This window comes from Nesoenas mayeri (assembly GCF_963082525.1).
Source record: "Nesoenas mayeri genome assembly, chromosome: 4".
Taxonomy (NCBI): Eukaryota; Metazoa; Chordata; class Aves; order Columbiformes; family Columbidae; genus Nesoenas; species Nesoenas mayeri.
The window spans coordinates 23,144,824-23,159,569 of record NC_137540.1 but is presented as its reverse complement, the minus strand read 5'-3'; the positions used below and the strand labels follow the sequence as shown (position 1 = coordinate 23,159,569).

The following is a 14,746-nucleotide window of genomic DNA, read 5'->3' as shown; positions in this document are numbered from 1 at the left end:
CAAGCTGATACCTCTAGGAGTTTCAATGAGAAACATGTCTATAGCTTTCAGCACAAGTGGTTGCTTCTAACTCAGTGTGTCAAAGCCTCTTTTCCATGGGTGAGACTAAACCAGCTTAATGTAAAACTAAATCTCTGTAGCAGTCATAGAAAGATTGAGAGCAACCAGGCTGGTGGCACAAGTGTACACCAAGACCGACTTTCTTTTCCTGTAAGCTAATTAGGAGATTGCTGAGTTTTGTGATAGCACATTTTATATTCAGTTGTTAATGAAAAGCAGATGGGGAGAAAAATGTTCACATCTGAATTTGTCACCTAGAATGGGGCAGCGGCAGCTTGCGTGCTGCTGTCACTGTGTGCTGCCACTGCAACTGGAATGAAAAGAGGGAGGTGATAAAGGCAACCTTTAAGTTATTCATACTGCATAGTACCTGGGGGAAAGATTACTGAGTTCAAGCATAGTCGAGAAATTGCAACCCTTCCACATTGTCTTTGGGGAAACGTGTCCAACAGGTTTGAGAAGAAGCAAGCGCTCAGTTTGTCTAATTGGGGGAAGAGAAAGAGGAGCATAATGTCGTAGGCCAGTTCAAATTTACAGCTATTTGAAAAATGCAAAGCTCATGATAGATGGGTGTTGTAACGGTGGGATGTTTTCTGTCCTGCAGGCACGCATATCATTCTGTTTCAACACCTCCTGTTTGCCCTCAGAAAAACATAGCTGATGCGAAACTCCAAGCAGGACCTACATCTGTACAAAGCTCTGATGTGGTCATTATCCACCCTGGCGCTATGCTTGCGATGCTGGATCTTCTGTCCTCTGTTGGATCAGCTACACACCCAGAGGTAGGCAAAAAAATCTGTCTTAAGCTTTGAGAATGACTGAGAAAAAATATGGCTATGGGAAATAAGAAAACTGATTCTGTCCTCTTGTTTCATGCTGAGGAGCCAATACATTTCACAGACTAACCACATTGACACGTTGACTGGTGATGGAGGCCTGATAGAAATTGTTTTATTTTGTAGGCTTTGGGTTTTTTTGCCTCTTTCGAGCTCCTGGTAACAATGTAAATTTAAAGAAATGTAAACATCTGAAATGGCTATCAGATAAGTTTCCAAATGTTGTGGTAAATTCTCCTTTTCCCTGATGTGTCAGATGTTAATCTGTAGTATAGTGAGGACACAGGACTGGATGTTATCCTTGGTATATGTGTGCTGTTTGCAATAACTGGAGTATGTTCTGGTTCCAGAATTGTTCTGCCTGCTTTGTATAATTCCCAAACCAAAACCTCTACTGCAGGCTTGTATATAAAGCATTTGTTAGACATTTTTTTGAAGTTGCTTGTGTATTTTTTTTTTTTTTTTTGTTTGAGATGTCTTTGCTGAAGAACACTGTTTGTTGTTCATGGGGTTTTTTTGTTTGTTTTTTGAAAAGTTCCAAAAGCTTACAAGAATTAGACTTGATTCTTCTTCCTTGTCCTCTACTAGTGATGAGTGTGGCGACTTTCTGTCTTCAGGGCATTAGTATGGCAGTTATGTTGCATATATATCCTAAATCTTTTAGAGTTGTTGATGTTAGGAATAACTTAGCAATCACAAAAATAGTAATTTTTAGTACACTCTAAGCATGTAGAACTTATAAACTGACTCCTGGTTAAAAGGCGAGGTAAGTTTAACCATCTCTGCATGAGTTGTTTTTCTTTACGGTGGCTGTGGTAATCCTTCATATGACTTATCATTCTTTTTCATAAAGAAATGGAGGTATCTTTTCGCACATACATGCACATGCTCCCCCCAACACACACATGCACATATATTTAAGTATAGGATGTTCATATATTTAAGTACAGGACGTTTTGTCTGTTTATTGCTAATGGTAGTTTCTCTTTCATTATTGAGCACAAGGGCTTTCTCGTATTTGCCATCTCAGTTTGTGTCTTCTCAAGTTGCCTGCCGCTCTTTCTTTTCCAGCATGCACTGGATCTCCAGCTGGCGGTGGCCAATATCCTGCAATCTCTAGTGCACACAGAGAGAAACCAGCAAGTCATGTGCGAAGCCGGGCTCCACGCACGACTTCTGCAGAGATGTAGCACTGCTCTGGCTGACGAGGACCACTCGCTACACCCGCCGCTCCAGAGGATGTTTGAAAGGCTGGCCTCCCAGGCACTGCAGCCCATGGTGTTAAGGTCAGACAGGCAGCATTGAAGTCTGGTTGAGATGAGCCTTGGTGCCTGTGCTGTCGCTGACCATAAATGGCTTGGATTGGTAGAGAGCAATAAGTGACTTGGTACTAGTGATCACACAGGATTCTGTTTTATTTCTCATTAAATAGGCTGTCTTGCTTCTATTCATCAGCATGTAACTCTGGAGATGCTGGGAATTGGGGGGCAGGAGAGGAGGAAGTAGCATGGAGGGGGAAAATGTACTTGGTGTTCCTTTGTAGATTGTGCTGAAGTGGAGTGTTTGCTTCCTTCCTGCAAATCTTGAGAGACTACCAAAAATGCCCTTCCTGGCTAGGTCCTCAGAAAGAGGACACACGATGGTTTCAGAAGCAACACTGCCATAGAAGAGGATAGATTCCTTGATGTTTCTATGCAATTTCAAATACCTCAGATTGGAAAAGGTTCATGCCAGCAGTTTTATTTAGAGCTTTAGTTTGTGTGAAGGAAATGCAGGAATGTGATAGGCATCTGGAAAAATCTGGGGATGCATAGCTTTAAAAAGCTGATCCTTCTGCATATTAACGCAAGTGGGTTTGTACATCTTGCACTAGAAGACCAAGCTTGAAACTTTTTACAGTGAGGGTGGTGAGATACTGGAAGAGGTTGCTTAGAAAAGCTGTGGGTGCCCCAGCCCTGGAGGTGTTTGAGGTCAGACTGGACAAGATTTTGAGCAACCTGCTGTAGTGAAAGATGTCCCAGCCCATGACAGAGGGGTTGGATTAGATGGTCTTCAGAGGTCAAGCTTACCTAAGCATAGATACTGATAGCCTGTAGATAGAGATACTATAGTTTTCTATAGATAGAGATGTTGAAGTAATATGCACTTTCTGAGGGCACGTGTTCAAAACTTAAACAGTTTCACATGAATCAAATGTGTTTCTTGTAATTATGCGTTATTGTATTTATTTTCTTAGCTAGAAATTATATTTATTACAAGTAATCACTGTCTTTTTAAAAAGCTATATTAGATTTGGAGCAGTTCTAGGCAAATAAATAGACAAAATGATTTGTAAGTTTTTGTTCTCTTTCTTAGGGAATTTTTACGCTTGGGAAATCCTTTGAACTGCGGAGCTTGGGACAAAAAGCTGTTGAAACAGTACCGAGTGCACAAACCCAGCTCACTGAGTTTTGAACCGGAAATGAGAAGTAGGTGCTGAAATGCTAGAAACTTGCATAAGGAATGGTACACTGACATCCCCCGGTTGCATACTTATGTAAAATTTGTAGATAAGAATCCAGAGAAACCTAAGTTCGCACCTGCTTTGTGTGAACGTGAAATCATCAAGGCAGTTTGACTGGAAAAAAGTTGTAAAGGCAGAGGGAATGTAGTGCTTGTATTTAATATATATCCAGTGAGGTAACTATACTTTTGTATTTTGTAAACAGTGACTATTAAAAGTTACAGTAGTTTGCTTTTAAGTCTTGAGAAGATCCTGAGTTTGTCGCTGTTTAACAGTAAAAGGAAAATTTTTTTTTCAGATACTTTCATGTGCACATCATATGTCATTACATCTATGTAATGTCTTTCATGGGTTCAGTAAGGTGTCTGTTAAAATAACTGAAATTCCTACACTAAAGCATTATTCCATTTATTTCAGCTGGACTCAGAAACCTGGGTCATCATTAGCATCACTAGTAATGGAAAGGAAAAAAAAGCATAACTTACCTAATGTGACAGAATCTCAATCTAGTAATTGTTTCTCTTAAAAACAGGTAGAATCTTGAGTTGAAACACCCAGTCTTTATTATTTAAAGTTCCGCAGTCCCTTTTTTAACCATTCATTGGTTTTTCATGATAAATATTTACAATGGTCTTACTCATTGCTCATTTCAATATGTTTACTTTTCTAGTATATTAAAATCGAGGTCTTTAGTAGTATGTGGTAAGAATGTGTGTAATTATGAATGCATAGTAACTTAAAAATTTCCAAGAAAAAGGATGGACTTACATCAGCTTTAAAAAAATAAATCTAAAAAAAAAAAAAATAAAAAGAGGTGGAGGGCAGACAAGAACTCAGTTTCAGTCCTGGAATTAATGCTGAGGGAACATATTCACAATGTATTTTGATAAGATATCCACCAGATATTCCTAGATTATAGATACATATGCAGACGCAGTGGAAATTTTCATTATACGTTTGTGTGAAATAACTGTCTGATTCCTCCAGCTGATGCGAACTTCTCTTCCACACACGCTCTTTCCTGTTTTTAACCACGAGTTGTAAAGCCTGGGAATAGCTGTTCATGTGGTATAGGAGAGTCTCAGTAAATGGTAAAAGAAAGAGACTATTGATGAATCTTATTTCTAGGTGTCAGCTCAGTCATATGACCAATTGTAAAACATAGTTAAAAATATCTTAGTTGAAATGTTTGAATTATTTGAAAGGAGCTAGAAAGTATCCTGGATGATACCGAATTACAAGCATTAAATCCCTTCCTCCCACTGTCTACACAACTCTCATGCTTAATCTTTTATCCTTGAAGTAGTAATTTAATAACTGACTTTATGTTATGTGATCAAATTCAGTACATTTAGAAAGGAGAGATTCAACTTATCTCTTGGCCAGTGCTTGCTTGCTTACTTATTTATTTTTAATAGAGTATAATTATGGGGGAAGGTAAATGATGAAAACAGTGAAAAGGTGAATCTGAAAGGTTTTTAACGTAGGAAAGGTAAGGCAAACCTGGCTTCCTGAATACTGCAAGTGATCATGTTAAACTTCCAAAGCTAAGCTTACTGAGTCTTTCTACTCATTGAGAGCTCTGAGACTTTTAATTCAGCGTTACAGTATCGGAAGAACATGAAGCAGAGTTTTTCCTGCCTGTTAAGTCAGGTTGCAGGAATGTGCCTGAAATTGAGCCTCTGCCAATGAGACTCTTTCCTGATGTTTGGTAATTGGGTGGCCTCTTGGCTCAGGTTGTTTAGCTTTTCCACACCCTTTCTATAGTGTCTTGCACAAGATATTCATCTTTCTGTCCGAGTTGAACCTTTTTATGATAAGACCAATACTTTCCAACCCATAATATTCTAACTGAGAGGCTGAACTAGTTGTTGATGACTCACAATTCAGCTGCTGTGCTGGAAGCAGTACTTGAAAAGTCCAAATAAATAGCCTGAAAATGCCTCCAATGCTGTGTTGCTTCTTGGTTTTTACTGTAGATAGCATGGTTACCTCAACGGAAGGTCTGAGTTCTGACAGCGTCTTCGGCTCGCATGAAGACAGCCACTATCGGATAAGCAAGAGCCTGCTCAAGCCAGCAGAAGGGAGCACAGTACCCCTGACGAGAGTAAAGTGCTTGGTCTCCATGACAACCCCACATGATATCAGGCTTCATGGATCATCGGTTACACCAGCGTTCATTGAGTTTGACACATCTCTCGAAGGGTTCGGGTAAGGTCCTACAGTGCTCTCAGATAGCATGGGGCACAGTGCAATTTTTTCTTTCGTTTTTCAAATAAAGAGACTGTTTGCAAACCAGAAACAAATTATTTCTTTAAAGAAAAAAAATAAATACTTCGAGCCACATAAATTTCCACTCAGTCATTAATGACTTGAAACCAATGCTTGCTTGCCACATGGGAACATAGAAGTCAGTATGCATCTGAATGTTGACAGCACCCTCTCAGTTCTGGATTTCATGTGCCTTTTAAAATGAAGGAACGCAAACATATCCTTACAGAAACTCATTAGTTACTAGGGTTGTGTGCAACATTTGGGTGGTCCACGTGCTCTGCAGCCTGCTTAATTTGCTGAAGAACTTGGAAATGAGGAAGTGGGCTAATAGGAAAGACAGGCAAAGCAGAGAAGGAAGCAATGTTGAGTCCAGATAACTAGAAAAAGCTGGTTATTAACTGAAACTGTAGCCTGAATATAATGCTTAACTCATTTTGTCTTTTTAGCACCCAGTATCACCTGCATTTACTGTGTTTTTCTCTCTAATTAAACACCTGCTAAGTGATGTTCTTCATGAGGATCATGTAATATCATTTGACTTGCCTGTTCAGAAGACTCAAAAATGACACCATTCCCAGCATCTGTTTAAGGAAAATGTTACATCTTTTCAGTTATAAAAATGGAATAGAAAAATCATGAAGCATTCATTTTGTCCTGTGTAAAGGGGAAAATGTATCAAAAATTGCTGTAAATATTCAGGCCAATGGTAAAGGAACAGGTATTCTTTAACTGCCCTGGGGACTGGTCCATAGGCAGGTGTTTGCAAATAGGCTGAAAACCAGTACGTCAGAGAGGGCAGTGTTGTGATGTACACACAAGTCAGACAACTGTGAATGGCAGCTTGAATAATAAGTAGTTGTTCAGATTTTCCCAGAAGCCTCATTAGAAGCTTAAAAATCTTGACTAAAAGACTTATTAAAAGGTTTTTAGTGACACGAACCCCAGAAAAGGACAACTGCTCTGAAGTCCGAAAAAGCCTGACAAATTTTCATGAAATGGGTAGCTGTTAATTTTTATTTTGTGCTCTTCTTTAAAAAAAAAAAATATATGAGAAGAGGTAGAAGTGATTTGTTGTCCAGGGCTGTACCACAATTTCATAAAACCAGAAACAGCTCCACTTGACAGAATTGCTCATCTTGACTTTTTCTTTCCAGACCTAGTATTTATATTCCTGTGGTTTTTAAGTCTGTTTCTGTTCTGATGTGGCCTTTGACAGAATCACTTGCATCTTCATGTTTGCGTCCCAGTTTATTTGGGGTGACTGGTCTGAGAGCACAGTCCAGCCTGGAGATATGGGAGCTCTACAGCTCTGCACTTTTCTTTTCAGCTTTACTAAGCAAGGATGCAGTGCCCATTTTGCATCTGGCCTTCACATCCAATGTCGTCAGGGACAGACTTCTTTGATAACAATTGCTGGTCAAATCTCTGTTCTACATCCTTCATAAGACAAAAGAAAACGTTTTGGACCTAATGAGGACTTGAAGTAGGCTAGCAAAATGTCACTGTGGTTGCTCAAGGAGATTTGGAGGTGCCGGTGGTGTGGCCAAATTAATTCATGTAATGCAGCTGTGACTTCTTGTAATTTCAACAAGTCATCTAAGAAGGCTGCCATAATCAATTAAAAAATCTAGAAGCTTTTTGGTCTATTTTAAAGTGGCACGGTGTTTCATGAACTCAGAGTTAACAGTCAGTTGGCAGACTCTTTCAAGTTATCTGCATAGAATGAACATGCTTGTAACACCATTGACCACACGGGATTTGCCCAGAAAACAATATTTTCAAGAGGGAGGAAGAAGTATATAGTGAGAATCTTAACCACAAGGAAGATCATAGTGACCAGAACCATGGACTGCTGATGCTTTCAAACTATAGTTTACATAAGAACAAAATAACTTCTAGTTCTGTCAGGCAACTCAGGTGCTGTATACTTAAACGAGCCTGCTCAAGTGTAAATCTCAACAAAATCATTATTCTTCAGTGAACAGAAGAGCTGTCGTTTTGCCTTCAGTAGGACAATCTATGCAAACTGGAAGCTGAGCTCCTGTGGAGATTCACTCCACCTTGGGTAGGGTGGTCACTGAAATAGTCTGGGCTCTTGAAATCTTTCACTACGTAAGGGAGGTACTCCTTATATCTGTTGCCCTTGTGTACACAACATTGCTGGCTCTTATAAGGACCAAACGTAGCTAATTTGGTGAAATATGACATCATTATAGGAGTGTACATCCTTAAAATAACACCACCATAGTATGCAATTACCAGATCCTTTGAATATTTAGTTAATCCAGTGTCTTTGAGAGTCCAGAACATCATCTCAAAGGGTGCAGTGAGTTATCGTTGCTCCCCAAGGATTGTCTTGTGCTCCGGAGCCACATGGGCCTGTCTCTGTGCCTTTGCAACAGAGACATACACTGTCAAATCTTTGCACTGGAGATACTTAGCCTCACAAGGAGAAATCTTGAGAATTCATTTCTATTTTTCATTAATATGTACAGTCACGGAGAGTGATGATGTGCCTATGGTATATTTTCCTAGGCTACATTTTGTTTATGTTGAGCTCTGGTTTTATTGACTTGCATAAACTCTAGTGTGTTACTCTAGTGTGTCTTCTGTTTAACAGCTGCCTCTTCTTGCCAAGTTTGGCTCCCCATAATGCACCTACAAATAACGCTGTTACAACAGGACTTATTGACGGTGCAGTTGTCAGTGGAATTGGAACTGGTAAGTGCTTGAGTGTGACTGTTATCAGTGGTTTTGATCTGATGGTTAGTTCTCTTATATTTCTTTGTCAGCCATTAAATGATAGTACCGTGTTAGACGTTGCACACTCATAATTGAGAACTTTTTCTGTCTTTGTATGTGTTCCTGTTGTGTTTTGCCACGAAGTCAATGAAAAGTGATATAAAATACAAATGTGTGGTTGCTTTAAAAGTCAAGGCTTTCCACAGAAGGTTAAACTGTAATCAAGAGGAGTGTGTGAATAACGAACCTGGATACATTAAGAACAATTTGAGGTAGTAGTGTGAGGTGGCCAGAGCATAGGAAACGTGGGATGAAATATAATTCTGTACTTGTGGCTTTGTTCTGCTGAATTCTTGGTGGACTTCATTACAGGTGTAGTTACGCACATCATCACAAAAATTCCTATTTAAATGGTTTACTATCCCTTACACATGTTCACTGTATGCTGTTCAGCCTACAGGAACCTGGTGAGCTGCAGGGTTAATTGGACATGATCACTTAGTTAAAAAAGGTGTTAAATCAAAAAACTAAGTTAAAGGTTTACTGCAGTTAGACAGAATTAATGTTAGACAGTACTTGAAGTCTTTGAACTCTGTTTTTATGTGGGGGCACCCCAGGAGAGGAAATGAAATCAGGTGTATGCAGTAGAGAGATCTTTGATGGAGTGCAACTCAGGTGTATATGGTAGATCTTCAACGAGTCACACTACGGAAGAACTATCTCATCATGATATTAGTGGTTTCTGAGGGCCTGATCCATTTCTACTTTTTTTGTCTAGGGAGCTGAAACTGGGCTGTTCTTAACAAGCACAGCTTCAGAGTTGATTTTTTGTTTCAGAATATGAGTGAATAGTGTACAATTCATGCTTTCCTTCATTTTGAAACAAACCTCTCTGAGCTAGCCTTTGTATGGATTTTCCTCCAAGGCTAAGTCAGAAATAAAAGAAATATCATTGAAGTCCACAAAGGGAAAGTTTGAGAAAGCACAGCTCAGCTGGTATCAGTTGGGGACTTAGCTCATACGAAAAAAGGATCAGGAACACGTAGGTATCCAAAATCCTAGCTACTCCAACTATATAATGAACTTTTGGTTTTGTTTTTAGGTGAAAGATTTTTCCCACCACCATCTGGTTTAAGCTACTCAACTTGGTTTTGTATTGAACATTTTAGTACGCCTCCTAATAACCATCCTGTGAGACTTCTTACTGTAGTGCGGCGTGCAAACTCCTCGGAGCAGCATTATGTATGCCTTGCCATTGTCTTCTCAGCAAAAGACCGGTCACTGATTGTTTCAACTAAAGAAGAATTGCTTCAAAATTATGGTAAGAGTTGTGTTGTGTTGTCAGCTAATCCTGATGATATTATGGGGATGTGACAGCAGGTTTATTTTGAATCTCATGTCTAGGAGCACTGTGCATAATGGTACTTTTGTTGCAGCTTCACCAGTTCCAGATGGGTTTTGACAACGGAAAAATTTTAAATATAAACATTCACACAGAAATTAAGGAGATTTTATAATTTCTGAAGATGATTTGATATCTGTATATAAACTTTTGGGTTTTGGTGTTTGTTTGTTTGTTTTTTTTCCTAAAACCCCAAGTATTATAGCTTTGAAGAAGGGATAACATAATTGTTTTTGGAAGGTGTTTGCGTTTTATTTATCTTGTTTTGTTCATTTTAGACATTGTCTTGTGAGGTGCAAATGTTAACTATCTTTGCTTTGAAAAAGCTTGGAAATAGTAACCTAGCAGGTTGTGAAGGCTTTTTCAATCTGGACAGTCCCAATGCTGAAGGGCTATTTGAATGCAATCATTCATTCACTTGGTGTTCTAACGCTGTCTTCAGTTTTCAGAAAGAGTTTGTAGCTACATTCGGTATCTGTGATCAGGGGAATTACAGGAGGTGCAGTAAATACCTAAGTAAAGCTGGTGAGGCTGGTGCATTTGCATTTACATTGTTAACTACATGCTTTCTAAAGTTTTGACTTTAATGTATGGCTATAGATGGTTTTGGATGAAGTCTAATGTCATAAGAAGCTTAAAACGGGCGAGTAACATTTCTACTGGTGCTCACTAACTGGCACTTTCCCTTTAGTTGATGACTTCAGTGAGGAATCGTCATTTTATGAAATTCTTCCTTGTTGTGCCCGTTTCCGCTGTGGTGACCTCATTGTGGAAGGCCAGTGGCATCACCTTGTTCTGGTCATGAGTAAAGGCATGCTAAAGAACAGCACAGCTGCGCTCTACCTTGATGGACAGCTCGTTAATACTGTTAAGGTAAAATAGGTCTTTAAATCCTCATTTTTACTGGTTGGAGTGATTTCTCTCTATCTGCACATATATATATGCATATAAATAAGTAATATCTAAAAAAATATTGAAGTCTTAAAGTGAAGTGGACATGTTGCACTGACTGTGAGGCAAGTGTGGCATGGCTACACTGCTGAATAGATTAATTAGAAGGATGGTAAAAAGCTGAAGACAACTTATCCCAGGACCATGTAGCAGATCTAATTTTGAATAATAGGGAGGTTACAGAGTAAGACAGCTTTGCCAGTTTATCCATCTTGTTCCTTTTCCAGCACTCTTGCCACCCCAGAAATTGCATCCCCTTGGCAGTGATAAGCACTGAGATGTCCAGGGCTGTTATTAGTTGATTGTAGACGAAACACATTTAATTGTAAAGGTCAATATTTTGTTGTTAGGTGGAAGAAACTGGGAGGCCAAAAGCAGAGAGCAGTGAAGTGCACTGTGGACCTGCCCACAGCACAAAGTATTTCTGACCTGTAACTAATAACCAAAGAGTATTTGGCATCTGGCAGATGTGGACCTTAAGGGAGTAAGCTTATACTGGTGTGGGGTGCAGATTAGCTAGTATAACTGTACTGCCATGGGTAAAATAATTTTTTTTACTTTCAAAGTTTGCCTTTCAGTATTCCTTTTGCAGAAAGAGGACTATAGGAACTTTACTTGTTATGCTAATAGCTGTAATGCACAAGCATGTATCTAGCCATCTCTCTGGCTGTACATGACTACATTCAATAGCTTGTAACAGAATTTTTACAAGATAGGTAAAAATGTATATGAGATTGTTACTGCCGTTATAAAGGGACAGCATCTTACCTGCGTATTTGTTTTACTGCTATATGAAAATCTTCTCAAATTGTGTTCATCACATTCACACTTTAGCTCAAAAATGTATAACTACCAAAGGCATGTTTTCACTGGCTGAAGGAGAACAACACAAGGTTATGAGATAGTCTTACTGCTTCTGCAAAAAATAATGACCAACATAAAGCACCACATACTTACAATCAAGATGCATCTTGTTCTTTAATATTTTTAAACACAGAACATACACATTCTCATCCTGTGTTTCCATACACACCTTCATCTTTTGAAAGCTATTTAACTTCTGATCTTTGCGTTTACAGTCTGGTTAATGTTCTTCACTAACTTTTGCTGTATGGTATCAGAATACTGTGTGTGACGTGTAAGTCATTTGGTCGGTCCCCCCAGTTTGCAGATAATTTTCCCAAATCTCTTACCTGTCTGTTTTCTTTTCATGATACCCATGCTCTCGCAATAACTTCTCCATGTTTTTTTTCTCCCTTACAGCTTCACTATATCCATAGCAGTCCCAGTGGGTCTGGTTCTGCCAACCCACCTGTCGTCAGCACCGTCTATGCCTATATCGGCACGCCGCCTGCACAGCGCCAGCTCTCGTCATTAGTATGGCGTCTGGGCCCGACACATTTTCTGGAGGAAGTTTTGCCTGCCCCAGGCGTTAGCACCATTTATGAGCTGGGACCAAATTACGTCGGAAGCTTTCAAGCAGTATACGTGCCATGTGAGTACAATTCAAATGACAGCAAGTGACTTGGCGGGGTGTAGTTCGATCTTTTGTGTGTGTGTTGGGAGAAGAGGTGAGGAAAGAGAATATGCGGTAGCAGAGAGGAAAAGCTAATTGTTCATAGGAAGAAGATTAGTAGGTACTATTGAAGAAGATCATAGAAATCCAAATTACTGTTTTAATGTGCTTCTGGTAGTTCTCATACTGAGATATGGTAGAAGTACTTGTATTCCTCACTCTGCTTTTAAACCAATTAGAAATGCTTCAGGCTGTTGTTATTTGTGCTATATATTTTATTTGCCTGTAGAAAGTGAAACTGGAAAGGCATTTTGACTTGTCAGTTTCTAGTGATAGCATTCAGTAACAGACCTGCAATGTATGCTGTACTTTAAACGCAGCTGTCTTGAAATGTCATTGTTTGTGAGGTCTAAATAGGTCAGCTGAGAAAAAAAGTCAAACTGGGAGGGACTGTGGTGCAGCAGATAGTCTTTAAGCATGTTGCAAACAAATCTGGGCAAGTCTATTACATGTTTTAAGTGTTTTTGTTTGAAATTGAGGGAGTGCAACACAAAAAGATGCGAATAACCTTATTAGAAATGTGTGTTTGTAGCCCTGCTTTTAGCTGTGCAGACAACAGATTCTTCGTTAGCTCTGGTAAGGTGAGCTGTCACTAGCGAGATTTTCCTATTCCATAGAGCTCCCTGTCTTTCCCTGCAGTTAGAGAACTGCCTCACTAACATCATTGCTTTACCTGTCTGTCCAGGGCTTTTCAGTGAAACATAAATAAAAATGGAGAACATATCACATCATCTTGTCCTTGCATTGTCTTTCCGCATGAGGACCATAACGCTCTCCAGCTCTTCTGGAGAGAAACTGTCACCATTTCCAGGGAAGGAGACAGTGAGTGATGGGAGTGGTAGGAAATCAAAAGTATGTACAGGGAGTGCACAGAGACTTTTCTTAATGAAAGTTTTCCCCTACAGTGGTGACAGATCCTCCCCCCAAAATGTAAGTGATATTCAGGCTGTGAAAGAATGAAGTGTAATGAAAAAGAAGGTAGTTTGCCTTACGCATCTTGAGCGTAAAACTTCAGGGGGTTGAGTTTTGTCATGTATAAAATCTGTGTCATGTACTTGCTTTTTGACAGCTAACAAACCTGGCAAGCAGCTCTGGCTTTAGTTATCTGCTAGTCAATTGTAATTCCCCCTGGAAGGCATTTTGACTTGTGCAGTGCAAGCTTTAAGTACTGAATTAGCTGAAGCAAATTCCGTGAATGTGAATTTGTTCATTCACTTCCAAGAATTAAAAGTCTTTCTGCCGTAATGCAAAGGCCATGTTCACCAGGAAGCCCACAGTAACTTGGAAGAATTCTGCATTTCTTAACATGTTGACTTTCTCAGTGTGGCAGTGTATTTCTCCTGCCCAAGTTTTGCTCGGTTTGTTGTATTTCAGGAGTTGTCTGCTCCAGAGAAAAGGACGTTTTTCTATTTGGGGCTAAGTTTCTGTTTGTGTCATATGCACTGTGCCAAACCCTAAGGAATTTGATAGGGTGTGCAATATGAAGCTCTGTGCCTTACCCTTTTATCTTGGCCTCTCTATCCAAGATGCTTGTGTAATGATTATTTGTGGGAATTCTGGAGAAGGGAAGAACCCTTGCAGTCTTCTGCTGTTGTCCTTTGTAGGGAAATCACATCTGACCTGCTGCTTGCCTATACAATGCTTCTTTCCTAAGTTTTGTCCCTGTTTTCAGTGAGCAAGATTGCCATCTTCTGAGAATTTATCCTGTGTTTAAACAAAATGAAAAACCTGTTACTCTTTAGACCATTGGAAAGACCCCTCAGAGAGCAGTTATTAGTTCAAGAGAAGGAATTCCTTAGCCTGTTCGCCGAAATGGAAGAATGTTCTCAGGGCATCCAGTGATGAGGATCCAATTGAGAATTGAATTTATGGAGAAACCAGGATTTCTGAAGCTCTTAAGTGAGACTTGACAGGGACTTGACCCTGATTCAACAAATTATGTAGCCATCTAGCTTCTCATTTGTTTTGCCGTTAGGTGAGGAGCCTTCATGCTTTTTAAATTTCATTAATGTATTTTGCTAGAGTTGCAAGTACCTTTTGACCTGGAATGATGATGCAGAGGTGAATCTCCTTAAGTTTTCAGGTGCTGATTTTTGCACGCTTCGTCTGAGCTTTGTGAATAGTTGTCAGTTGTCATGTTTGCAGTGTCTCACTGGAAGTATCCGCTTTTGGAACAGTGGATACAAAATATTAAAGATATGATTGTATATTGTCTTCGATGTCTGGGCCTTTTGCTCTTTATTCAGTCTTGCATTTCTTTTACTGTTCTCTAAGGCAGGTTTCCTAGCAAACAATAGTAAAAAGGCTTTTGTCACCGGCAAAGATGCAGATGGACCAAACACATCTCTCTTATTTGATTAATTTGTTTTTCTTCAGATGGGAAAGGAAGTGAACAGCCCTTT

At 39.5% G+C, this 14,746-nt stretch overlaps 1 protein-coding gene across 1 annotated transcript in view; it reads left to right on the top strand.

Moving 5' to 3' along the window:
- WDFY3 (WD repeat and FYVE domain containing 3) overlaps positions 1–14,746 on the top strand; it is a gene marked incomplete at both ends in the record, with an annotated part of 112,920 nt that overhangs the window by 41,699 nt on the left and 56,475 nt on the right. Inside the window, 8 exons of the mRNA XM_080343105.1 lie at positions 665–842; positions 1,968–2,182; positions 3,252–3,364; positions 5,379–5,610; positions 8,294–8,394; positions 9,518–9,736; positions 10,509–10,690; positions 12,032–12,263. Of these exons, the coding sequence (XP_080199231.1) occupies positions 665–842; positions 1,968–2,182; positions 3,252–3,364; positions 5,379–5,610; positions 8,294–8,394; positions 9,518–9,736; positions 10,509–10,690; positions 12,032–12,263 (1,472 nt within the window). The remainder of the gene's footprint in view (positions 1–664; positions 843–1,967; positions 2,183–3,251; positions 3,365–5,378; positions 5,611–8,293; positions 8,395–9,517; positions 9,737–10,508; positions 10,691–12,031; positions 12,264–14,746) is intronic.